The 27,446-nt window shown below is 29.4% G+C and overlaps 1 protein-coding gene and 1 pseudogene across 1 annotated transcript; one reads left to right on the forward strand and one right to left on the reverse strand.

Moving 5' to 3' along the window:
* The first annotated feature begins 449 nt into the window (after positions 1 to 449).
* LOC129286758 (pentatricopeptide repeat-containing protein At1g62350-like) lies at positions 450 to 3,555 on the forward strand. Its single transcript, XM_054922775.1, is given in 3 exon segments — positions 450 to 793; positions 2,582 to 2,666; positions 2,669 to 3,555. Coding segments are annotated over 3 exon segments (717 nt in total). The 5' UTR covers positions 450 to 490; the 3' UTR covers positions 2,998 to 3,555.
* A 17,790-nt stretch (positions 3,556 to 21,345) lies between these two features.
* On the reverse strand, positions 21,346 to 26,297 carry LOC129285020 (NAD(P)H dehydrogenase (quinone) FQR1-like; annotated as a pseudogene).
* Positions 26,298 to 27,446: the final 1,149 nt, after the last annotated feature.

Here is a 27,446-nt window from a genome sequence, read left to right on the forward strand (position 1 = left end):
AGCACGACCACCAAAAAGTTTTGGAGGCAGTCACTCTACAATTTCAGACTAAAATATTCATAAAATAAAGAATAAAAAGGACAGCGAAAACGACACCTCAAAGACTTAGTGGAATCATCGATTCTACCTCTCTTCTAACACCGACTTACCTTTCTGTCCTCCTCCTTTGTTTCAAGCCAGAGGTCATTGCGCGTTGTCATCATTCCCCTCCAAAGAGTCCATGCGTTGACCGTGCGTTCCTCTTTCATTAAGAAGTTATTGGGCCTTCTTGTAACCGTTCATTCCTTTTATGGCCCAGAATTGAGTTCGGCCCATTATCAGTTCTGTGACTTTCTTTAGTGGGTTCCTTGGGCTTAGACTGCAGGCCTACAAACATCTTCTTAGCTTCATTCCGTGTGTCTTTAGTAGACTTGGAGGGATACTTGAAGATTGAAACAAAAACGGTCTTAGCATTGTCATCTTCCTTCCATGTCGCTGCGTATTGCTGCGAATGCACTGCGAAGAGCTTCATCAACAAATCTGTTGCACTCTCCATATCAAAAGCCTTCGATTTCTTTCTGGTTCGGCGTCGGTCTCGCATTCTGCGTCGAGCCCTAGCTTATCCATATGGCGGCGGAAGAAGGAGATGGGTAAAGAAGGCCTGATCGTTGCCAAAGAGCTCAAAAGGCTACAGTCCCATCCGGTACGGCTCGACCGCTTCATCCGCTCTCATGTCTCTCGCTTGCTCAAGTCTGATCTCGTAGCCGTGCTTGCCGAGTTCCAGAGGCAAGACCAGGTCTTTCTCTGCATGAAGGTTCCTAATTTCTCCACCTGTTCTCTCCTTCTGCGATTTTTATACTTGAGTGTGAACAATTGTTTGATATGTTCATTGGTGGAATTTTGGTCTGCAGAGCTTACAGCTCTACATGACTGTTTATAATTGAAGTTTTTATAACTCCTTCTATGAAACATAGAACTTGGAAAGCTAATTATGTCACTTGGATAGTTATGCGGTGTTTAATACCTTGAAGTCTTAATTTCCGATGTTCTTGAAAATCTATTTAAAAATGATTAAGTTCAAGACATAGGAAAATATTATTATTTGTTATCAAGGATACCAATGATACAAAAACATGGATTTTGTTTTTAATTTTTTTTTAAAATCTATTACGTCTAAATATCTTATAATTAGGATTGCTAATTATTGGAAACATAATATACCATGTACCTACTGAACACCATCTTAATTGATGTCCTAGTTCTTTTGTGCGAAACCATTTCTCAATGTGGCAACTTTAAGTCTTCAATTCCCCCTTTTTTTTTTTGGGTGTTATTTTTGGTAGCAGTCAAAATATAAGAAGGGTAACTGAAATAGAATTGGAGTGGCTTTATTACCCGGTTGAGTTGCTAAAGATCCATCCAGGCCTCGTTGCTGTCTGTCATGACGTAGCTTCCATATTTATAGGAGTTTAATCTAATTTTTCTTATTTTGAAGACTTTATCCATTTGTGTATATAATGTATATTTGATATAAAAGGGACCATGAGGGAGAAGTTACACTGTTGAACTGGGCGTAAGTGATAAATGAATAGTTTTGGGGTAATTTTTTTAAACCTCAGTTGTTCTGATCTTGTCAAGTGCTGTATGATTTTCTTGCTTCAAGTGGTTTTTCTACCAGTAATTCAATTCCTCGTGCATTTAGGATTGGCAAAGACTTGCAAGCACTCTTGGAGAAGTAGGGAACAAATCTTGATCAATGGATTATGGTCCTGTGAATTATTTAATTCAATATCATTTAGTCTTAATTATCTCTATGCCTGTTTATGTTGTTGCCCTTGTTTTAAAATTGAATGGCACAATTCAGTTGTAGACCTGTTCTAAATTGTGATCTGATATCTGTTTGCTCTTGTTTGGCTCATAGAATTCTAAAAACTTGAATTTACCTATTAACGTTTTTGGTCAACTTGATATAGGAGGAATATCATTTAGCTATCTGTATCCCAGTTCCTTTTCCGTTTTAATTGAATCCATTTGGCTATTAAAAAAACAAAGCAGAAAAGCATATCCTCTTGCCTCTGCTTTTATGTTTAATTGATTCTTCTGGTCTCTTTTAATTAGTCCTATTTCAAACTTTAGAGCCTAAACTGCAGTCTTGAACTCTCGTGGTTGTTGCTGCCACTTTCTAGCATTAGAGTGAACAAAATTTTAGTGTAGTTGTTTTGTATTGTTCCCGGCCTTGCATAAATAGTCATTTGGAAATTTCAGCATGTGTCCATGCTTCTTGCTTCTTCCTAGAAACGAACAGAGTGGTTATTTCAGTTAGAGTTGGCTCCCAGTTTTTGGGCCATCATGGAGGAAAAATCATGTGTCATTCCCCAAATTTGTTGAGCTAGAAATGGAAAAATTTGTCAACCTTGTTGAATCAGAGGTGCTGAAATCTGTTTCAACTGTCAAAAATTAATTTTGGGCTTGTTTGAATTTATTTAAACCTTGGGTCACATATTCTTAGTTATCGACCAGATGTTTTGTACACTGACAGTAAGGTGTTCTATGTTATGCAACATGGTTGTATACCTTTGAATGACAAATATTTATGTCATAGTTGTATGATATCGTGCGCAAAGAAATATGGTACCGGCCAGATATGTACTTTTACAGAGACATGCTCATGATGCTCGCAAGAAACAAGGGGTGAAGGAAATAAAGAGGGTTTGGGAAGATTTGAAAAGAGAGGAGGTTCTTTTTGATCAACATACATTTGGAGACATCATTAGAACTTGTTTGGACAGTGGCTTGCCCTCAGAGGCAATGAACATATATGAAGAAATGAGGCAATCTCCTGACCCTCCTCTTTCATTACCCTTTCGAGTGATATTGAAGGGACTTATTCCCTACCCAGAACTAAGAGAACAGGTAAAAGACGACTTCTTAGAACTTTTCCCTGGCATGATCGTCTATGACCCTCCTGAGGACTTGTTTGAAGATCAAGAGCACCACCAGAGAGAAGATGATGATTAGAGCTTTGTTGACCATCCGTTGTTTCAGATGTTTGCAGCAGCCTTGCTTCTAAAATTGAGACTTTAGAGGTAGGGGTGTTTATCATGTCTGGTGGCCTAATTGGCTTGGTCTTGCCGGGTCACTTTGGGCCAGGCTGGCCAGATTGAAGGATAGAAAAAAGACATTGGACTGGACACTTGGCCAATGTTTTGTCTGATGACAAAGTCTAAATTGTCTTTTCTGAAATTGCTGCTGAGAACTTGAAAGCTGCTTTCATCTCCCCTTTGTACCTGCCTTCTGGGCATGAAGTTATGGGTTGGAGCGAGTACATTCTTGGAGGCATATGCTTATCATTCTCACCGTTTCTTGCTGATTTACTTGGTTGAGGTAATGAAATCATTTGTTAACTTAATGGAATGGAATATCATTCTCAGTTTCTCACCCTTGTGTGTGAATCACATGTATGCTCATTTTCATTATACTAGTCAGTCAAACGGTTCATTTTGTTATCAATTAACTATTGTATTTTGTTTTAAAAATTAAAGTGTATTTCGTTCAATTTTGTATATTTTTTTCCTTAAATTTAATATGAATTTCACGCATTGCCTAGAATTAATATGTGAATTATTCTATTATGATTAATGCTGCTTATTATTAATCTTGCATCATATATTGATTTAAGTGATTAGCTTGATAAATTGATTGCACAATGTTTCGGCCAATGAAAGCAGGAAAGCTTCGTTCGAAATCATATATTGCTAAAGAAGGTCTTTTCCGATGAGTATTTGTTTGTGTCATCATTTTACTGTCTTCGCAGTCATGACCAAATGGTCATGAAGAAGAAACATGACATATTCAATAGCTGAGAGAAGAACTATACAATTATTGAGATTTTTCATATCCAAATTCTCCTCCCTCTAAACCCATCTCTTACTGTTTGAACTTGGTAAATTGTAAGATTTTGGAGTTGGAAAACATACCACTATTCCAGCCTCAGTAAAGAGCTCTTGCTGGCTTCTGGTCAATAATACTTGAAACCACGCAGAAAATGATTTAGAACAGGAACTCAATCTTTAGCACAAAGCAAATATACCGACAAAGATTGAGAAAACAGAGAGCTTGAGAGAAAGAGAAGAAATAGTTTTGCTATTCGTGTTATGAACAAGAGAAGGGGTCCCCCCCTCCTCTCTCTCTACTTCTCCAATCCTTACCATTCATATCATTTTATCAGATTATTTTTTAATTATAAATGATGAAGATTGAAAATTGGAGAGAAAGGAGAGGAGAGGCCCCGTCCCCTGAACTAACTCCTCCACCCAATGTGTGAGGTTTGGGAAAAGGAATAATTAGGGAGATGGATCTAAAATTGTTAATATTATTATAAAAAGAGATCATAAAAGTTAAAATTAGAATGAAGGATCAAGGTGAATAAAATTGACTTTCAACCTTTATTATTAAATCAGTCAAACAATGCCTAAAAACAAATCATGTGTGAAGATTTAAGTTTCCATGCCTTTTCTCCGATCCATTCTCTTACGTCTCCACTAAATTAAAACCCCATCTCCAAAAAAGCATGTAAATATTTTCGTAGTTTGCTTAGGTTAGATTCTTACTAATTTAATTAATCAATTTTCGTTTGTTCTCCAAAGCATATTCCAATGGGTAGAAAAGATGATAACATAGTAGGCAAGGGAGAAATAGATCATGGAAATTGCCGTTGAGTTTTAGAGACTGAAGGATTTATGCTGTTACGTTGTCAAGTTTCGGGAGGGGCGTGAAGAATTTTCACATCTAATTCTCTTTGTAGGATAACATGAGATGTGACCCGGAAATATGGAGGATATATAATTAAGGGCAATCGAGTGTTTTTAAATTTATATTTCAGTATTTGGTCCTCATAAATGATTATGATTTTCAAGATCCTTATTTTTAAATATCATTTCCTCTAGATCCTTCGCTGTAATTTTCCCTTGGGAAAAATAACTGTTCTCTCCAATTCCAAAAAGATGTAAATTAGGCCTTAATACCATAATTTTAATCTATTAGCAAATGGACCCCTAACACAAAATGGGCTTGGCCCAACACCACCCAGGGTGGACTAAATCCAACGTAAATTATCAATCACTCTAGTCTCTAATATTCTGTTTTTTTTTTTTCTCTTCATTAAAAGTCTCTAATATTCTTCTCATTCTGTAACCACATATCACCTTCTTCTACCCTTTCAAAGAGATATATCACGCAATCAGTCTCCATCTGATAACAAATTCAGAAATCATAGGAAGCAGAGTTAAATACCACGGAGGAACACATGAATACAAGAAGAAAGAATGACACTTGGATTCAAAAAGATCAATTTCATGATAGCTAGGTTTTTGACAATTTTTTTTAATAAGTTACAAATATCCATTTGGACAAATGTAATTTTTAATTTGCAAGTAAAATTGATGTTACATATCATTCAAATTGATATTTATAACTTATTTTTTGTATAATTTTTTTTTTAAGATTTAACTGTCATTAAATGGTATCTTTTGAAACCTGTCATTGTCCCACGCACAACAATCCGTGACTCCCAACTTGAAAATTTTCATGAATCAAATGAGAGACAGATGAGAGAGAGAGACGAGAGAGAGAGAGAGCGGGGAGGGAGAGAGGGGGGAGAGAGGAAAAGCATGGTTCTATATATTATATTAAGCCAGAAAGTGAAGTACGAATGAAAGCAAACTCGTGTGGATAATACACCTCATTTGGCTTATAGTATGGAAACCAAAGTCAACTAGTCTAATTCAACTATTAAACTATTAAATTAGTATTTTGATCAAATTTTTTTTCAACAACACAATAGGAAAAATTATATTAAAAAACAAGCCAGAACAAAACAAACTAACTGAAACAACAACCCCCCCAAAAAAAAAAAAATTAAAGCATCAATAGACAAAAAAAAGGACTAAAGAGCTTGATGAAGAACCAACCCAAAACGGAAGTAGAATATGGGGTTGATCTGAATAGCTAATCATAAGAATCAGGTTGGGTTGGAAAAAAATTGTTAATTACAAAAAAAGTTTTTTCTAACTCAAACCAACGAACCATACGGAGTTAACCTTAATGGGTTAGGGTTAGGCCATTTAACTATATTATTTTTCAAAAAAAAATTAAAAAAGGGGAAAAAGGAAAAAAATTTTGTGGTACAAGCCCATACTGAGCATGACTTACTTGGTCGATCAATTCATATATTTACACAAATAGTATAAATTAATATTTTGGTATATTTAAAATGAATCATGAAAAATATCAAATTAGAACACATCATTTAGGTATTTTTTTAATTCATGAAAAAAATAAAATAAAAAAATAAATGGATTGACAGGTTAAGGATTGAGTTAAGTTGCGGATTTTTTCAATCCATATAAAAGTGAGTTGAATCCAACTTAACTCACATTTCTTTCAACTCATATAGTTCATGTAGGCTCATATTTCCAACTCTCCAAGATTGGATACTAGGAAGAAAGCGAGTAGGGATAGGGGCATAAACACCCTATCTTTCGAGCATATCCCCATGTAGGCTATGTAGAAAACATAACCCACTGCTAACATAAACTTGGAATCCACTTGAAGTTATACACCCGCGCTTTACCAAGATTAAAAGGATCCACCTGAAACCAAGCTTATCACCCTTGAGCAGAATATAACCTTGAAAATAACTTGCAACAGGGGCATATTATCAAACACTTCCAACTTCCACACAAAATCCACACCAAATCAGATTGTCAATCATGCTATTAGGGGAACCCACCTCAAATCATTTTCTACTTTGCCTTCAAAAAGCCTAAATGAGTATGCCAAAACATAACCACAAGAAATCCAAACCTCGGCAGGACGATAGATGAAAATTTCAGGCAAAAAATATAACAAGACCGTCATATAGTTTCCTTTCTTAATAGCAAGAGCATCACACACAACAAATCTAGGAGTTCAAAAATGATCGACTCCAGAAATATAGCTTGCTTCACCATTGTGCACCAACATAGACAATAATAAACCAAGAAAACAAAGGCTCCCACAAGCCCCATCCAAACTAAATTAATCATAGAAATCAACTATACTAGAACCAATAATCACACATAACCCATGAGAGAGAGGATATTGTTATTGCCACAATGTTGAAGCCTAGAGCCGACAATATTACCTTTAAATCCCTAGTCATATCATTAATACGAATATCCCAACCCACAGCCCATGATGCTAACCCAAGCGAAACGCACTAACGAAGATTGGACCAGTCCCTCATCTCATAGTCTAAAGGCACCCAACGAAGATCACCAGCCTCTGTAATGTCGTCAAGATACCTCCACATTGTCAACTTATGCCGATTTCAATGGGTAAACTTCATCTTCTTAGCACCTAGAGGTATGCATCAAAGGTCTTTGGCCATCGCGATACCTTAAGATCACATCCCCTGAGAACTCTCACGCAATCAATCCACTAAAGCCCCAAATCGTCACTAGAGATTTGAAACACCCTCAACCATTGATCTTGGTTTAATAAAAATATTTTATTTATAATCGATTTGATCATAGTTTAATTCTAATTTTGATGATTAACTTTGAACTAGTGCTTTAATTAGTCTCTGTTTCATATTTATGAAAAATGCACAAAGATATGTGTAGAGTATATGATAAGTTAAAATCAAAATTGATCTGTTCATTACATATAAGAGCATGCCTCCATTTCCATTCCCTATTACTATATATTCATAAGCATGGTTCTTAAACGCACAACGCTGATTTGAAAGTTTCGTACCTAACTTTTACATTTTTTATTAGAAAAAATGTATTGCGAGAATTAATCACCAATTCTACACAACACATTTAAATACCAAATGATCTATTGAGAATTTAGTAAAAGAAAATGATAATTATTTTAGTTGTTATTTTTCTTTGCTAGATTGCTAATGAAACTTGTGGTATTTAAATGTATTGGGGGATCTCAAAATAATTCTCGTAAATGCATTTCATGAGGATCATAAATTCTAGAAAAAAATATTAGGGAAGGACTAAGGTAAGGTTTTGGAGGGAATTTTTTGGGTGGACAAAAATAACCTTGCATCTTCTTATACTCTGATCTTCCATCGCTATTCACTAAAGTCAGAAATACAAGTTGTGTTAAATGAGTTGGTGTAAATGACCCATTTTCTCTGCTCGTTTGGTTGGGGATAAAAAAAAAAAAAAAAAAGCTAAACAAAACCAAATATTTAGCTTGGAGTATATTAAATGGGCCAACCTAAGGAATAGGCCACTCATATTTTCATTTTCATTTACTTATATTTTATTATTTGGTTGACCCCTAGATGCTCAAATTGTTTGTAAACACAATACAAACCCAAACTTCATCCTTTAATTCACAATCAAAGCTCTCTCCCATCTCTCAAAAATTAAGATAATGTGATGTGGATTATGTCATCAAGATTTAAATTTTCTTTCACTCTAGTATTCTAAGTTTTTCACCCAAACTAATCTAATTAACAACTTGCGACGACACCTTTTTAGGAGGCATACCTCTTATTGAGAATATAATGTTGCTACATACTTGATGTTCAAATTTGAGACCTCTAATTAAGTTGAATGGCTTACCACTATAGAATGTAACTGTCAAGGAAGGCTTGCTTTAAGATTCAAAACTCTATGGCTTGCAAAAAAGAAAAGAGGTATAGATATGATGCCCTCTTAAAGAGTTCGCTGGGTTAAAAAGATTCTTTCTTTCTTCTTCCTGCTGGAGATAAAAGAGCTTTTCCAATTTGAACACTTAAAATAGTGCTTCCTTTGCCCTTTACTGATGAATTGACTTGACATCTTTAATTAAGTTGGACCAATCCCTAGTTAGTTGATCCAGTGCCTGACGGTGATTTTAAATTTTTGAAAAAAAGAATAGCCGGGCTGGTGAATTGGCCTAAATGACTCAACAACTCACATAAGTTCAGTTGGCTAGTAGAAATACCACCATGTATTAATTTTCTTTGTCTGAATATAAAATTCTGAATGTGTCACTATTATAAAATTCATATTATATGAATTTATACTTAGTATTATAATATGTATATATATTATATGCATAATGTAAATTCATTTCATGCTTTATATATATATATATATTAGTTATAATTAAAAAATACACACAATGTGATATTATTTGGGTAAAATAAATGAAAAAAATAATATTTTGATATATAATGTATATCCTAAATAACATTGTATATAAACTTCCCAGCATCTATGGATAATCACTTCTAGTATTTCATGATGTTTTTAGGATTTGCTATCTCCCCTTGACTAGACATGAGATATCAAAATCAAGCCAGCAAGGTCAAAAGTAAACATCGTATCTCGCATCATTTTCTTATCTTATCACAAACAAAGTGGAAAAAAAAAAATTGGGGGAAAACATAAACATTATATATTATTTAATCATTTCCTATCATCGCATTAATACTTTTCATCATCTTCTTTATAAATTCCAGACCAAAAAGAATGGCCATGATTTATTGAGCCAAAAGATATCCTAATTATCCGTAAGAATTCAACATTTCTTACAAGGGGGAGATCAAATTTCCAAGTCAAGGTAATAACATGATAAATCAAATAAATATTAGTATATGATCTTTTTGGGCTACATATGCATTGATTCTAATGCAATGAATTCAACATAACTGAATGATTTTTCCAACATTATTTTTCCAGTTGACAAGCATTTTCAATTAGGTGACCTCATTTTAATGGCTGCTTTAGTTTGTACAAATAAGGTTATGTAGTCCCTTTTTGCATTGATATGATGATTCTTATCGAAATTTAACATGTTCAATTAATTTAATTCAATCTCAGATAACTATATTGTTATGAAGAAACGACATTTTAGGACCTTCTAGCAGCTTCAATCAAACTTGAAAGACATAAATTTTAGAAATTTCACAGAAGGATCAAGGCCTTTATTTGAAGCAAAATAGGGATAATGAAACTTTGGATTCCTTATGTTTATCTCATCAATCAATTCGGTTGGTTTTTAAAATTTAACTTTTATCAATTAAACCTCTAAAATTTTAAACAAATTGTCTGCTTGTGACAAGGTAGATGTCAAATGTATTGACTTTTTATGGGGAATCCAAGATGAAATGAAAAGAGTGCATCTAGCAAACAAGAATCTCCTCTTCTTATCCAAACACTTGAGAGGTATGAGGCTCAGATCGTAAATTTTAGAAATTTCACAGAAGGATCAAGGCCTTTATTTGAAGCAAAATAGGGATAATGAAACTTTGGATTCCTTATGTTTATCTCATATATCAATTCGGTTTTTAAAATTTAACTTTTATCAATTAAACCTCTAAAATTTTTAAACAAATTAGTCTGCTTGTGACAAGGTAGATGTCAAATGTATTGACTTTTTATGGGGAATCCAAGATGAAATGAAAAGAGTGCATCTAGCAAACAAGAATCTCCTCTTCTTATCCAAACACTTGAGAGGTATGAGGCTCAGATCGATTCATATTGTTAATAAAAGTCTTCTAGCTAAACAAATTTAGAGGTTGATTCAAGCACCAGATGATTCTCTAGTGTGTTCTTCTCTAAAAGGAAGTATGTGGATTTCAGTTTGATCGCTCATATCAAGAAACCCCATGATACATCATGGATCTGGAAGGGTGTTTTCAGTTGTTTCTGACATCATTATCAAACAGTTAAAGTGGAACATTGGTAATGGGAGGAATATAAAGCTCTCTGATCGACTATGGGAAGACATTTCCATCTGGTTCTAACTTTAAACATCTCAAGGTATTTGATCTTATCTCTCCCACCATCTCCCCTTGGTTTCCACTACAATGGAATGTTAACGTCTTACATCAAACTTATCAAATTGGTTTCCCATAAACATTACAACAACAACAACAACAAGCCTTTATCCCATTAGGTGGGGTCGGCTACATGGATTGCAAGACGTCATTGTGCTCTATCATTTATCAAGCTTTTAGGAATATTATTAATTAAGAGATCGCATTCAATAACTTCCAAGAGTGTTCTCTTAGGCCTTCCTTTACCTCTCTTAATCGGACTCAAAGTTATATGTTCCACTCTTCTCACCGGTGCCTCCCTTGGTCTTCTTTGTACATGTCCAAACCATCTCAACCGATTTTCTACCATTTTTTTCTCAATAGGTGCCACCCTCACTTTTTCGCATACGTGCTCATTTCGAATTTTATCTTTATGTGTATGTCCGCACATCCATCGTAACATTCTCATGCTACTCCAATTTTTATACTCTTGCTGTCCCGTTAGAGCCCAGCATTCACTACTATATAACATTGCCGGTCTGATAGCAGTGCAATAAAACTTTCCTTTAAGTTTATTAGGCACCTTACGGTCATAAATAACTCCTTTAGCTTTTCTCTAATTAAACCATCCAGCTTGAATTCTATGTGAAATATCTCCACTGATTTCGCCATCATTTTGAATAATGGCTCCCAAATATCTAAATTTTTCCACTTGAGGTATAATTTGATCTCCCAATTTCACTTCTAAATTATTGTCAAATAGTCCTTTACCAAATTTACAATATAAATATTCCATCTTACTTCTACTCACTCAGACGAAAACCTTTCGACTCCAATGTCCTCCTCCATAACTCAAGTTTGCAATTAACCTCTTCTCTTGTCTCTGCTATAAGAACTATATCATCTGCAAAGAGCATACATTTCAGAATTTTCCCTTGAATATGTTCCGTCAAAACATTTAAGATCAAGTTGAACAAATAAAGACTCAGAGATGATCCCTGATGTAGTCCAATCTTTATAGAAAAATCTTTTGTTTGACCACTAGGCATTCTTATACTAGTTTTTACCCCCTCATACATATTAATTTGTTCTTATACTAGTTTCCCATAAACATTCAACCAGGTAATTCAATTATCCACCCAAGACATTTACATAATTAACATTGGCTCTAATTGGGATATACAATGCTTTCAAACATAAATATAGTTTACAATGCCCATGTGGGTCCCTAACATCATTTCCCAAACACTTAATACCACAATACACACTACTATATAAATAATATTTAATAGCATATATTTCGTAGCAACAAAAAATAAAATGCTATTAATCTCAAATCAAAAAAAGAAAGGTGGCGTTTATTTTATCAAATGCCACAGCTTACAAATTAATTTTTTATTTTTAATTGCAGTAAATTCACAAAGGTGGTGTTTTTAAAATAAAATGTACAAATTTATGTTGATCAACAACTAGGTGGCATTTTAATATTTAAACACCACCTTTGTACTTTGTTATAAATAATTATTTTATTTTATAATATGATATTATTTTATTATAAAATTTGCTCCATTTAAAAATGTAAGATATTTTTAAGTGAATCTCTTCTCTCTCCAATAAAGTAGTTACCTACTTTCAAATTAACTCTATTTTTTTTATTTATTTCTATTAAACACATATATAAATATAAAGTCACTATCCATAAGAGCAGTTTTGAAAAAAAAGAATGATTACACCTCAAAAGATTAAAAATACCTTATATTTTTAACATCCAACTCCTTAAAAAATACTTATATTTTTTAATGAAGAGAGTATATAATAAGTATTAATAATCTATATAAATAATTTTTTTAATAATTTAAACCATATAAGTGGTGCTTCTATTATCTGGAAATGCCACCTCTCTGATTTATTAAAAAAGTTAATAACTAAATTGAAGAGGTAGAATTTCTACAAACTTGAAACACTACCTATCTTAACAATTATAACATATTAATTGATATGTATTAGTTCTTCATCTTAAGTAATTTATAAATTATATATAATAAATTTTAACATATAATTTTATTTTAGTTTTAAATTTTTTTATTATTTAAATAAGATATATATTTTTTCAATGTTAGAATGGTGACGTTTCTTATTGGACAAAATGCCACCTCTATTTTTATCAAATTATAATTTTTAGCAATTAATTATTCATAGTTAATATACATAATATTTTTGTGTTTTATTGAGAGAGGGGGCATTTTTTTGCTCTTAAAATACCACCTCTTTAATTAATTATGAAAAAATTAATATATTAAACATTAATTAAATAAATGTTTTATATTTTAAATTATTATTTATAAGCATATATATAATAATATTTTATTTAATAATTATGACTACATAAAATATATAATAATTATCACTATTAATATATAATCTACATATATTCTTAACTAATAAAAATTTAAATATTGATCATTTATTACATTATAATAATTAATTTTTTGTAAGTTTTTATTTAATAGATATATAATATTTTATTTATCTTATTGAGAGAGGTGGCATTTTTTGAAAAATAAAATGCCACCTCTCTCCCACACATATTAAAAAAGTCATATATTTACATATTAATTAAATAAATATTTTTATTTTTAACAAGAGAGCTGGCATTTTTGGGAGGAAAATGCCACTTCTCTCCTTAAAAAATAAAAAAATATTTTTACTTTTAATATCTTTATAATATACTTATATCTATTATTATATAATATTAAAAAATTAATTTTAATATTTTTTACATTTGAAGAGAGAGGTGGCATTTGTAGACCTCTTAAACTCTATTTTTATTGATTAATTATTAAATTTTATTTATTAATTATTACTAAATATATATATACTTTTTTATTTTTGAGTAGAGAAGTGACGTTTCTTCGACCTACAAATGCCATCTCTCTACCTCATTTATTTAAAAAAATATTATATGTTAAATATTAACTAAATGAATATTAATTATTTATTTAATTATTATTTTTAGGATTATGTTTTATTTTGTTTGATAATAATTATTAATTGATATATGTAATTATTAATAGCAATAACTATATTAAAATATTTATCTTATTCTATTAATTTTAATTATTTTTTTACTACATATTTTGCTTTTAGTCTATAGTGCTTATTTATTAATTTAGTTTTATTTTTCCTACCAAACTTTATTTAGGAATTTATTTTTTTAATAATTTTATGACATACATATATCTATTATTGACTAAATATTTTATAATTGTAAATTATTATTTGTAGATATATCTATTTTTTTTGAATAATTATTATTAACATAAAACATAATAATTATCTTAGTAATATACATTCTTAACTAATATAAATTTAAATACTCATTTTAGTAAATTATAATAAATTTATATTTTAGGAGAAAGATGGCATTTGTTGGCCTTTCAAATGCCACTTCTCTTTTTTATTAAATTATTATTTTTTATTTATTAATTATTCATAAATATTATACATAAATTTTTAGGAGAGAGGTGGCATTTCTTTAACCGATAAATGCCACAACTCTACCTCATTTATTAAAAAAATAATATATTAAAATAATTAAATAAATATTAATTATTTATTTAATTATTATTTGTAGGATTATGTAGTATTTTGTTTGATTATAATTATTAATTGATATATGTAATTATTAATAGAAATAACTATATTAAAATATGTATATGTATATTATTGATACTTTTACATATAGATATATCTATTTTTAGCTAAATATTTTATAATTGTAAATTATTATTTGTAAGTATATCTATTATTTTGTTGAATAATTATTAAAAAATAAAAAACATAATTACTTACCATTACTAATATACATTCCTAACTTATATAAATTTAAATACTCATTTTATTAAAGTATAATAAATTTATATTTAAGGAGAGAGGTGGCATTTGATAGCCTTTCAAATGCTACCTCTCTTTTTTATTAAATTATTATTTTTTTATTTATTGTAATAAATGTTATATGTAATTTTTTTTTATTTTTAAAGAGAGTGGTGGCGTTTATCGGATCTACAAACACCACTCTCTCTATCTCATATATTAAAAAAATAATACATTAAATATTAATTATATAAATATTATTTATTTATTTAATTATTATTTTTAGGATTATGTAGCATTTTGTTTCATAATAACTATTAGTAATATGTGTAATTATTAATAGCAATAATATTAATATTTATTTTAATATATTTCATTTAATTATTTTAATTTGTTGTACATATTTGGTTTTAGTCTATAATATATTACATTTAATTTATATTATATATTATTTATTTATTAATTTAGTTTTAATTTTCATAACAAACTTTATTTAAGAATTCATTTATTTTTAATACTTTGATAATATGCATATATCTATATTATTTAACAAAAAATTTTTTTTAAGAAGAGCGGTTGTGTTTGTGGGATTTTCAAATGCCACCTCTCTTTTTATGAAGTTGTTGTTATTATTATTATTATTTATTAATAAATATTGGATATAATTTTTTTATTTTTAAGGAGAGAGGTGGCGTTTATTTCATTTAAAAACGCCACCTCTCTAATAGAAAAATAAAATAATATGCATAATGTGTGTACAGTGCAATCCACGTGTGTACAATGATAATGGGCACCTGCAGCCGTGTGTTAGTGTGTTAGCAATATGCAATGGGGACATTGACAGAGGGTGGCTATTGGTTCTTAAAATGGCCACCTTTGTCTTATTGTTTTAAAAAAATCTGACCAACTCGTCCAACTCCAAGCTTTGTCTTCTTTGTTTTAAAAAAACCGTCTTCTTTTTCCTTCCCTGTATCACTGCACCAACTCACCCAACTCCCAGCTCCTTTACATTGCCTTTAGCTCTCCCAACTCATGGTCCTCTTCTAGCTCATATAGAAATTTGCTCTCAACTCCAAACTCTTAGCTTGTTTGTGGTCTTCTAGCAACTCATGTTTCTCTTCTTAAAGCTCTCAGCTCGTTCAAGCTCTTAGCTTGTGGTTTTTTTTCTTCTAGCTCATCAGCTCACACGTAACACCTGTCCCCACAAATATTTTCTTTTGCCTTCTCCCAAATGTTCCCACCATTAACACCCCAACTTTCAGATATAATCTTGTCCCCACAATTTTAACTTTTAAAAATTCTGAAATTTGTGGCCCCCACAATTTCAAATGTAACTTTCAAATTATATGTTGGGTTTCTATTTATAACAATCTAAATAATATTAAATATTTACAACTTATTTTTAAAAAATTATTGAGATTTTGCCATTAATTTTAACTTGCATGTCTGCCATGCGATGCACAGGTATGAAATGTTAAATTATGATTAAATAAATAATAAGATATAAGTTAAATTATAAAATTACTTCTTAAAAAAATCACTTTAAATTAAAGTAATTGGTTTTCAACTTTTCTTTAATAGTAATGAGTTAAATGTAATAATTATTTAAAAATCTTCATTTAACATCACATTGAATGAATTTAAAAAATAAATCAATTTTTATAAAAAATATTCAAATTATAAATATATATACACATTGCACAATTAAATTAGAATTAAGAATTAAAATTAATTTCATAAGTTAGATTCAAGATGAAGATTATGTATCACAATTTTCTCCACTAAAGCACAATTTAAATTTAAAATGTTATTAGATTATTTTTACAAAAAAATTATTTATCATTTTTTATTTCTATATAGATTATTTATCTTATGCCATGATCCGACAGTTTTTAAAATTAAATGTAAGAATAGTGTGAAGTTACACTAATGGGAGGATGGCCAGTGAGATAATGGGAGAGAAACGAGTAAATAGACAAACAGTATGAATTATGACAAATCACTAAATCATTTAAAAAATAGAATGAGTAAGAAAAAAAAAAAATTGGAAGAAGTGGGCTTGACAGTTGCAAAAATAATATAAGGAATTATGTTGTTAATATTGTAATATTTGAGAAAATATAATAAAAAATCTGATGTGGTACATTGAAATTGCAAAGTCTATAAAGTGATAAATTGTATAAATATTCTATATAATTATATAGAATTTTTTAAACAAAGGTAATATTTGAGTATATGTAGTAAACAATGGAGAAAAATTCATCACCTCTCCAACAACATCAATAAAAATTCAATAAAAATTCTTCCAATAAACCTTCACTTAACTTTGCATTTTTGAAACAAACTCATCAACTTCAACAACCAACTTTATAGATAAAATTATGTTGATATGACATCACATTTTATGTAACATAATGAAGGGAAATTATAAATATAATTGCATAAATGTTATCCAACTCTAAAAACATATCAACACACACTTTAGAATAAATCTCAATTGAAGAACTACAAAATAGCCCAAAGTTGGTGCATTGGAATTTGAAAACCTTGCTGAATACACCCTTTAGTAGCATTCAATTATATAAAATAAAATTTTAAAAATCATAATGTCTCTTAAAAGGAATAATATAAAAAAATATCAAGTGCTTTACAAGATAATTAGTATGAAGGTGAACTATAGAGGGAGAAAATTAAAACATATATATGAAGATTAAGCACGAAAAATAAATCATTGCAAAAAAGAGGTGAACTCTCTAAAGAGGCGATCATTATTCGCTAAGCTTGAATAAGAAACATAATGCCATTAGTTGTGCCCGAATCACTTCCATTATAATGTAGCCTACTTCTCCTTTACATTTGATATGCTTATATTATATTGAATGCTTAGAAGAAGGATGAGAAAACCAAAGGCATAGAATTTAGGGAGGCAGTGAGTGGAGAAATATATGCAAACAATACAATTATTGTTATGTAGGTAGAGAAGTTATGACTCATGAAGATTTTTAAGATTTTAAAATTTAAAATAAAAGGATAGGAAGTTATAATTGATAATGTGAGAGATCGTGAGAGAGAACATTAGAGATAAAATAATATGTGAAGGTTTTTTAAGATTTTTAAGTTTAAAATTTAAATAAAAGAATAGGAAGTTATAATAATAAGCCACAGGTCATGGAAAAGAATATTAGAGATAAATAAAATAAAAGAGTTAATATAACAGGAGAGAAAAATAAGGAATAATAAGAAAAGTAGTTTCCAAAAATTTTAGAGATATTTCAATAAAATATTTATAAACAATTAATGTTAATGTAGAAGTTATGATAATGAGAGAGATTATTGGAGAAAATATTATAAATATACTATAAAATGAAAAAGAAAAGATTATAGATAAATGAAAATAAAGAGAGAGAGAAATAAAAGATAAAGGAAAGTGATTATTATTTTAATAAAAAAAATTAAAAAAAATAAACAAATGAAGCCCGGAATTGGGAAGGAGATCCTCTTCTCCTCCCATCTCTCCTTTTCTTCTACTCATCCCCATCTCCACCTTTGGTTAAAAAATGAAAGGCTTAGATTCAATTATTTTATAAAACAATCATCAGAAGATTATATAAAAATAAATAAATAATTTAAACTATTAAAATTTAATCTGCATAGTTCATAATTGCAAGAAAATAAATAAAAATTTAATAACAGAAATAACTATAAACTAGGGAGGCAAAATTTTAACAGTTTAAATTCATTTTTATTTTTATATGTTAATATGATAATTATTTTATAGAACAAATAAATCTGGACCATTCATTTTATTGTTTAAGGGTGGAGATGATGATGAGGAGAAGGGATGAGGAGAGGATCAAGACCCAGATTTGATGCTGGAATTAAAGTTGGGTTTGAAGATAAGTTAAATTAATACTTTATTTAGATGGAAAGAAAAGTTGAAAGAAAATAACATAAAAGAAGAGAAAACTGGAGAGAAAATATTATCATTTTTTGTGTTTGGATGGGCAGAGAAAATACAGAGAAAAGAAAATAGGCAAAACCAAAATGACAATAATACCCTTATATTTGGATTTATTATGTCATTGTTCCATTAAATACACTAAAGAAAAAAATCATATTAAAATCCATCATAATATTTTGAAATAAAACTATTTGGCCAAAAATTATATTTTTATATTTTTCTACTTAAATATCAAAAAGGATAGTTTTTTTAACATAAAATATAATAGCTAAAAAATCAAAATCGATAATTTTCTATTTAGAATTTAAAAAAATAAAATCAAAGGCAATAAGAGATTGTTCCTTTTTTTATTATTTAGAGATTGTTCCATATTAAACACCAACTAAAGCATAAAAGAAAGGATTGTTTCAAACTAACGAACACCAAATGAAAAGGAATAAAAAAAAAACAGCGTAACAAAAATTTCATATTAAATCAAGTGGCAATGTGACATAGACAAGTCCTCAAATTGTGGAGGTTTGAAACGGAGTCCAGAGTTTTGAAGGAATTGGCTGATGCTTCTTTAAACCTGTTCTTTATGCATTTTTGTTTGCTTGGTTTATACTTGTGCTTTTGCTACTGCACTCTCGGTTCCCTGGTTTCGGTAATGAATTTGCACCCTTTTCATGGTAAAAAGAAGAAGAAGAAATGGAGTCCAAAGCCTCGGAGATCGAAGGAGAGTTCGAAGGTGGAGATTAGATCACTGGAAAGCCTGTGGTCAAATGCATCAGTGAACTAGAATGAAGGTGTGACCATGATGTAAGGGCTTTATCAGGGGGAGAAAGGTGCATGGTAAAAAGAAGAAGAAGAAATGGAGTCCAAAGCCTCGGAGATCGAAGGAGAGTTCGAAGGTGGAGATTAGATCACTGGAAAGCCTGTGGTCAAATGCATCAGTGAACTAGAATGAAGGTGTGACCATGATGTAAGGGCTTTATCAGGGGGAGAAAGGTGAGGGCAGATGTGGAATCAAGAATTTCTTCTCAAAATCTCTCCACTCATGGAGAGAAAAGATGGAGATAAAATTTAGTGGGTCTCATGCCTTATTTTTTCTCTCCACTTTTCTTTCTTCTCACTTTTCCTTCATCACCCAAACAAGAGAAAACTTGTTTCTCCCATAGTTTCTTTCCTCTCATATTTTCTTCCCATCCAAATAGGGAGTAAAAATTTTCAGTATGAATGTCAGTATGAATGTCATGTGGTATCATCATGCTGCTTGCATTTTAATTTTAATTTAAAATTTAAAATTATGAATAAGTTAAATTAATAATCAAGCTATAAGGATGTGTGACATCACCATGTTTCTGTGATTCTACTTTTATATAGATATATATGGATATATATAATTATTTTGGATGATTTTACCCAATATATTCTTTGTTATTCAAAATCTAATCAGTGTCGAGTTTACAGAACTTCATTGCTGTCATTTCATTGGAAAATTTCTCCACGACGTGAATTATAAGGACTTTATTAGAATATGCTTTATCTTGTTAATTATTTTCTTACCTACTTTTAACCTTATTGAAATCCAACTCATTTTTTAAACTGATCTTATGTTAAAAAAGCTTAATAATAACAGCATCCTTAATTGTAAAGGAAATTAAACAAAGAATAATCATGACTACCAACTAATCAGCCTGCTGTATTCATCACGCTGTTGAACGTAGCCCATACGTTCTATTGCTTGAAACTTTTGTTTAAAACTCTCATTATTTCCATTGCCATTATGGACATTTTGGAATGCGTGTCTTGAATGTGGTTTATCGTTTCACTCATCCAATCTTCTTCAATGGCAAGATTATAAGCTTGTTAAGTCTTTTAACCATTCTTTTCTGTTTTAAAAACAATTTTTAAAAATTCTTTTTTGAAACAAAATAAATTGAAAATATGCTTGATTATGTTAATTTGAAAATGATTTTAAAGTCAAAAATGGCCCATAGTGCTGGCCGGCCACCAATAGTTAATTGAGAAGTGATGACCTATGATAATTGTTGGTTATAACTGAAGGTAATTTACAATAGTCAACGTAGTATATTTAAAAAAAAGAAATCAAAATGAAAACAACTCTAAAATGTTTTCAATTTTTTATTTTTAAAAATAAAGAATAAAAAAATTGTAAAAAAATTCAAATTCAAACACTAATCCAAATGATTTTTATTTTTAAAAACAAAAAAAGCTTTTTAAAATAGAAATCAACTAGGCCTTAAAACTTTTTGGGACATTATTGGTAAATACTATGGATTAATTAATATAGATTGAGTAATTTAGTTTTTTTTTTTTTACAGCAATTTTAGGTTCAAATATGCTCCTTTGAACCGTACTTAATGGATGCCAAATCACTTTCACTCAGTCAAGTACTGTTGTTAGTAGTGTCAAAACTTAAGACCAGCTTCGAGAATATATCATCTACAAAAACTTGAGCCAAGCATAATTGGTCCAAATAATGCTCACAGTTTATAAAAAAATAAAATTAAGAATGTTGTTAAAGATAGAAACAATTAAATATAATAGCGTCATTTTAAGATTAGTTAGGTAATCAGTGTCATGCCTGATGATTTTATACTAAGAATCCAGAATATTCCCGCCGATTACATATCAAAGACCACCTCGCTGTAACTCTTAATCGGAAAAGTCAATGAACAAAACAACAAAACCTGGCATGGCATGCATACACATTTTCAAATATTAATAATAATAGAAGTTACTCATTTCAATCACAAACTTGTCTTACAAGAACAACTATATATAACAATAACATAACCATATATTATGCTCTCTCACTCTCTTTTTTATTTTTCTTTTTTTCCTCCCTAGTAGCGTCTTATATTCTGTTTGGCAACACATGAACAGGATACTGAACACATAAACTGATGAAAGCAGATAGGAACACAAAATGGGAAATGGATCTATGTGTTTGTGTGTGTATTGTAATAAAGAAGCTATATATATATATATATATCACTGAGATCCTGCCTTGAGCTTCTTGGCTATGGCAGCAAAGTACTTTCCTTGATGAAAGGCTTGAGCCAATTCTAAGTCAGAAGGCTGTCTGGTGCCATCACCAGCAAAAGTGCCAGCACCATAAGGTGAACCACCCTTGACTTGATCCATCTCAAACATGCCTCCACCAAATGTGTATCCAATTGGCACAAACATCATCCCATGATGAACCAGTTGAGTGATTGATGTCAGTCTGTGTGTTTCACAAAACCATAATAATATATAGTATTAGTGGTAAAAACTTCACCAGTGAATTGAAGATATTTAGGGCTTGTTTGGTTTTGTTCTCGTTTTTTGTTTAAAAAATAAAAAACTGTTTTGTAAGCCAAATTTTTTATAAAAAATTCAAAATAAACAAAATGAAAATCTATTTTATTATATTAATTTGAAAACAATTTTAGAGTTAAAAATGACTGATAGTGGTGCCAGTGGCTAATCGTGACAGTCTACATAATTAAAGAAGATTTCCAATAATCAAATGTAGTGCCTTTAAAATAAAAGAATGAAAATGAAAACAACCATGGGATTGTTTGATTTCTATTCTCATTTTTTGTTCTTTTAAAATAAAAGAATGAAAATGAAAACAACCATGGGATTGTTTGATTTCTATTCTCATTTTTTGTTTTTAAAAACTGTATTGCAATAAATTTTTAAAATTATTTTTCAAAACAAAACAAAAAGAAAATCTGTTTCGCTGTACTAATTTAAAAACAATTTTAGAATTAAAAATTGGTTAACAGCGATGGTCACCAATGGTTACTAATGATGGCTTATAATGATCAATGTTCAAGCTAAGATCAATAACTGTAGTTTTAATAATTAAATGTAAAGTATTTTAAAAGAAAGAAAAATAAAAAAACATTTAAGATGTTTCCAAATTTTTTAAAAAAAATAAAAATGAGACAATTTTAAAAATAATTATATTCAAAAAATTTATTCAAACAATCTTTTTAATTTTTTGTTTTTTTTTAAAAACTGTTTTTGATAATAGAAAGTAAACAGGCCCCTGTATAATATTTTTCTTAAAAAAATAAAAACAGTTTTATAAGAAATTAAATCTAAAATACTTATCCCAGGTGAAATTTTTTATTTTTAAATAGAAAAAAACTTTTAAAACAAAATTCAAATAGGCCCTTTAATTTGTTAATATAATATGCCACTCATGCGATTATCAATTGATTGATGAACCAGCATGCTAGGTGGGGCCCACCATTATTCTGTAATCTAAGACAATAACTCTTGGAAATAACAAGTTAAAATTTCTAAAGCATATTGATCATTTTTTGTAGAGTGATGCTAGAAATTATAAACTTACGGGGTAGTCTCTTGTCCGCCTCCTTGAGATGCGGTGCTGTAGAAGATTCCGGCAGGCTTTCCGGCGAGCGCCTGGGTTCGCCATAATCCTCCGGTGGCGTCCATGAAAGCTTTGAACTGAGCAGCCATGAGTCCAAATCTTGTGGGAAACCAAACAAGAAGCCATCTGCTTCAGTTAACTCATTAGGTGTAATAACTGGAACATCACTCTTTGGAGGTGCTCCTAACTTCTCAAGAACCTCTTTAGGTAGAGTCTCAGGTACCTGTTTTAGTTATTCAAAAAAGCAAAAAAAAAAAAAAAAGAATAAAACAAGTTATTACAAAAAGCATGCAAATTTCAGAGAAAAAAACTGTGTTATATGAGGTTAAGAAAATTAGTTAACTATAATAATTATATTTAAAAATAAAAAACTGGATTAAAATATTTTATATTAATCAACATAAGTATATATTAATTATTTTTCGTTACTATAAATTATGGAGAATAATTTAAAAATTTATAATAAATGTTTTAGGATATGTGATTTTGTATATGAAAAAACAAATTAAAGTAATAGTTTCTCTAACAAATAAAAACATAGGGAGTGGTGAAGGACACAGAAAAATTAGGCAGTGATGGAGGCAAAATTTAAAACGAACATTGTTATTATTATTTATTCAAAAATGTGATTTAAATTTATTAAATAAATGAAATTTGAAATTTATTAAAATTAAATAGTAATAAATATTGCATAAGACATAAAGTTATAGTAACATTAAAAATAATATTGTCTTAATATAAAAAATTCTTATATCATTTAAGAATCATGCTTTTTTATTAAATAAAATTTATTTCTCTCCTTTATATTATAGAAAAGGTTTGTGTGATAAAATTTTTATTTACATAATTAAATACAATTATTTTAAAATTATTATTTCCTGCATTCAAAAACTATTTTTATTTAACTTTATAATGCATAGAAATGATTTGGATCAAATAATTTTTTTTTTTAGTGAGAACGAGTGAAATTTTTTTTAGGGGACAAATGATCTTTTTCTTTTTGCAGGGGAAAGGGAATTTGAACTTTTCTTATGCAAATGAAATTTTGAAAGTCACTATATATTTAATAATTTTATTTTGTCTCATGGGGCCAATTGCCTCCGTTATGCAACACGTAGGTTCGTCCTTGCTGTAACCACAAGTATCCAAACTAATTTTCATATAATTAATACAGTAAACCTATAATTATATCTCTCTCTTCACTAAACGATGATTAATTACATGATTAGAGAAGATAATTCGTGTCCATATGTTAAAAAAAAAATCGATATAGTAAAAAGTAATTGGTTGCTATATATACAAACCTGCCAGAGTTTGGCTTCAACTCCTTCCACAGAATCTGCTCCTTTTTTAATCTCATGAGCCAACTTCTCAACATGTCCGTACGTAGAATAGTAACTATATATATATATATATATATGAAAATCAATAATTAATGTAAAGTTTAATTAATTATAAAGTCAAGAATTAAAGCATCATGATACCTAGACTCTGAATAATATATACCTTGAGAATCAGAATAATGAAAATGGTGTGACGAATTAACTTATTGGCCTAATATATAATGGCACTAATTATCCACTAACACTGCAATATAATTGAACTCAGAGGAAAATGTTTCTCACTGCAATAATGGGAAGATTCAGTATCTCGAGTCACTAATTAAAGAACACAATATAAGGTGTGAATGTGATGTAAGAAAGACTGCTACACCTACCATTAATAAATTAATATATTATCATGGTGGGACTATATTTATATGCCATGATTATTAATAAAGAAAACTATAAGCTTTTTAATATCTGACAAGACATAATGATATTGACTTCACATTATCTATCTAAAGCATGAATAATTCATATTATAAGCTTTTTTTTAGGGGAGAATGAGAGATAGGTTCAATGGGATCAATAAATTTAATTTAGGTTTCAATGTTGAACTCTAAAGATTTGCAATTTTGACTCTCAACTTTACAATTTTATTATAATGAATTTATAACTTGTGTTTTAAATTTTAATGAAAAAAATAAAATTTATTTATTCTTTAATCATGTTAAAATTTAAAAAATAGGTTACAAATTCATCACAATAAAATTGTAAAATTAAAAGCGAAATTTATAAATTTTTAAAGTTTGACGATTGAGATATAAGTTGAATTAATTGATTTTTTAGAATCTCTCTATCATTCTCCCCTTTTCAAACTAGTTAAATTTTTTTTTCAAAAAAATGTGGGATTCCAGAAAGAAATAAAATTATATTTCAGAAACAACAATAATTTTAGAAGAATCCATCAAATATTGTGATGATAATGGAAGGTTGGGTTTCATTGTCATATTTTTTCTTGCTTGCCAATGAAGCAAATTATGCCACAACTTTTAAAAGGCTCAACACACAATCTTTCTCACATTTTATTTGCCTTTATTTCTATCTATCTATCTATCTATCTATCTTTCTTTCTTTCTTTCTTTTTTAACATTTATTTCACCTTTTTTGGATAGACAAATTAATTAGATTCCCTGTGATCACGGAAGTTAACGAAAACATTGTAAAAAAGTAGAAATTTGAAGCTTCTTTATGTACCCATCAGGTTTTTGCTTTTGATAATATTTTCAATGGAACTAATAACAAGAATTAAAGTGATTGAAACTTAGTGATAGATGTTTATCATCACTATGAAACCCTTATGGGTTTCAGATAATTTTATTAATGAAGTTGACTTCCCCCCCCCCCCCACCTCTCTCTCTCTCTGAGAGAAAAAAGAATCTTTGATTTTGAAGCACAAATAATACCCAATTCTAAATCCATCAATATACAATCAATGAGATGAACTAAACAACAAAATTGAAGAAGGAAAAATAAAAAAAGCAAATAAAAAACTCATCCTATCAACAATCAAAATATAGCATTGAAACTAATTGAGAAAATCAACTGATCAGCCCAGATTTCATGAACTTGCAGTGAAGGAAAAAGAAAGCAAAATGGCTTCTTGATTTCTTCTCTTTCTTGTTCAGATCAAATAATTGAAATATTAAAAGAAAAATAGCGAGCCATTTTAGAAATTATGCAGCAGGAAATTAAAAGATCAGAAAAGATAATGAATAAATCTAATAAGATGAATAAAATAAAAATCAAAGATAAAGGAGAAAGAATCACTTACACAATGTAAACTTTGGTCGCCATTAATGGTACTTCTTGAGCTCTGTGTCTATTCACTATTCAGAAACCAATGAAGATATCTGTGAATGGAAGAGCTTGACGAAGGACGAGACAAGAATATGTTCATATTTATAATGCCAGATTGCCGACATGTCGTTTCTGAAAAGCTTGAGAGAGATTTTTTAAAAAAAAAAACTAATTTATTATTTATTTGGGGAAGTAATTAATATTATTATTGCTAGTGTTATTAATTAGTTTTATCATTTTGAGATCAGTTTTTTAGTTGTCAAAGTTTTTGAGGGCGGACAATGATGCAAGATTAGTGGGCCAATTTCAAAAAATTAAACCCAATAATTGCTGGAGTTGTTGAAGTCGTTGTCCTCATGATATTAAATAGTAACAAAGTTTTAAATTTGTTCATTCAAAACTGCACATTTGACTTCAAAAAAAGGAATTCTAGCCGTAATTTACACGAAATTAAAAAGAAAATAGAAAAAAAATAAAAATGGAGGCCAACAGGTCCGAAGTCAGAACATCACCTCGACTTATAAGTTATAATGGGATATAAATATAGTAGGAGTTCTAAGCCAAACTTTATATATCATATATATATATATATAAGCACATAGTAAGTTCAGTATAATTGTTTTATTTTTACACATTTTTGTATGGTTTAAATATAAGAAAAATAATTACAATTTTTTAAAAAATTATTATCCATTTTGTATATGGCATAGAAATTTAATTATATATATACCCATGCCAATTATATATATATATATATATATATTCTATTTCTGTTCTTTACACTGATAAAAAATAGAGAAAACAGATCAATGTCAAAATATTAAAATAATTATATATAGAATAAAAAAGAGATATAAAGTCTAATTCAAGCCATATTATTAATGTGGCTCGCCAAATATTTTTGTTTCGGAAATAAAATGGAAAGGCTTTCATGGAGACCAATAAGGTCTTGGCTTGTGACTATTATTACATCCCATATATAGAGATGCCCACTGTGCATCATTTTTTATTTTGTTTTTATATAAATTAAAAGTACAATTACGGCAAATACAATCATTTATACCTGAAAATTTATATTAAAAATATATATATTTAAAAACAATATTTGATGTCAAAATTATTTTAAAGGGAGTGATCTATCCATTACAACCTAGTTCCTCAAGTAGTGGATATTCAAAGTTATTTATTAACACCCATAAAACAAGTTTTAAAATGATTTTAAAATTTAAAATCATTAATAATAAAAAT

Source organism: Prosopis cineraria, unplaced genomic scaffold (genome assembly GCF_029017545.1).
Source record: "Prosopis cineraria cultivar Desert tree isolate PC_DT_omini unplaced genomic scaffold, ASM2901754v1 PC11, whole genome shotgun sequence".
Lineage (NCBI taxonomy): Eukaryota > Viridiplantae > Streptophyta > Magnoliopsida > Fabales > Fabaceae > Prosopis > Prosopis cineraria.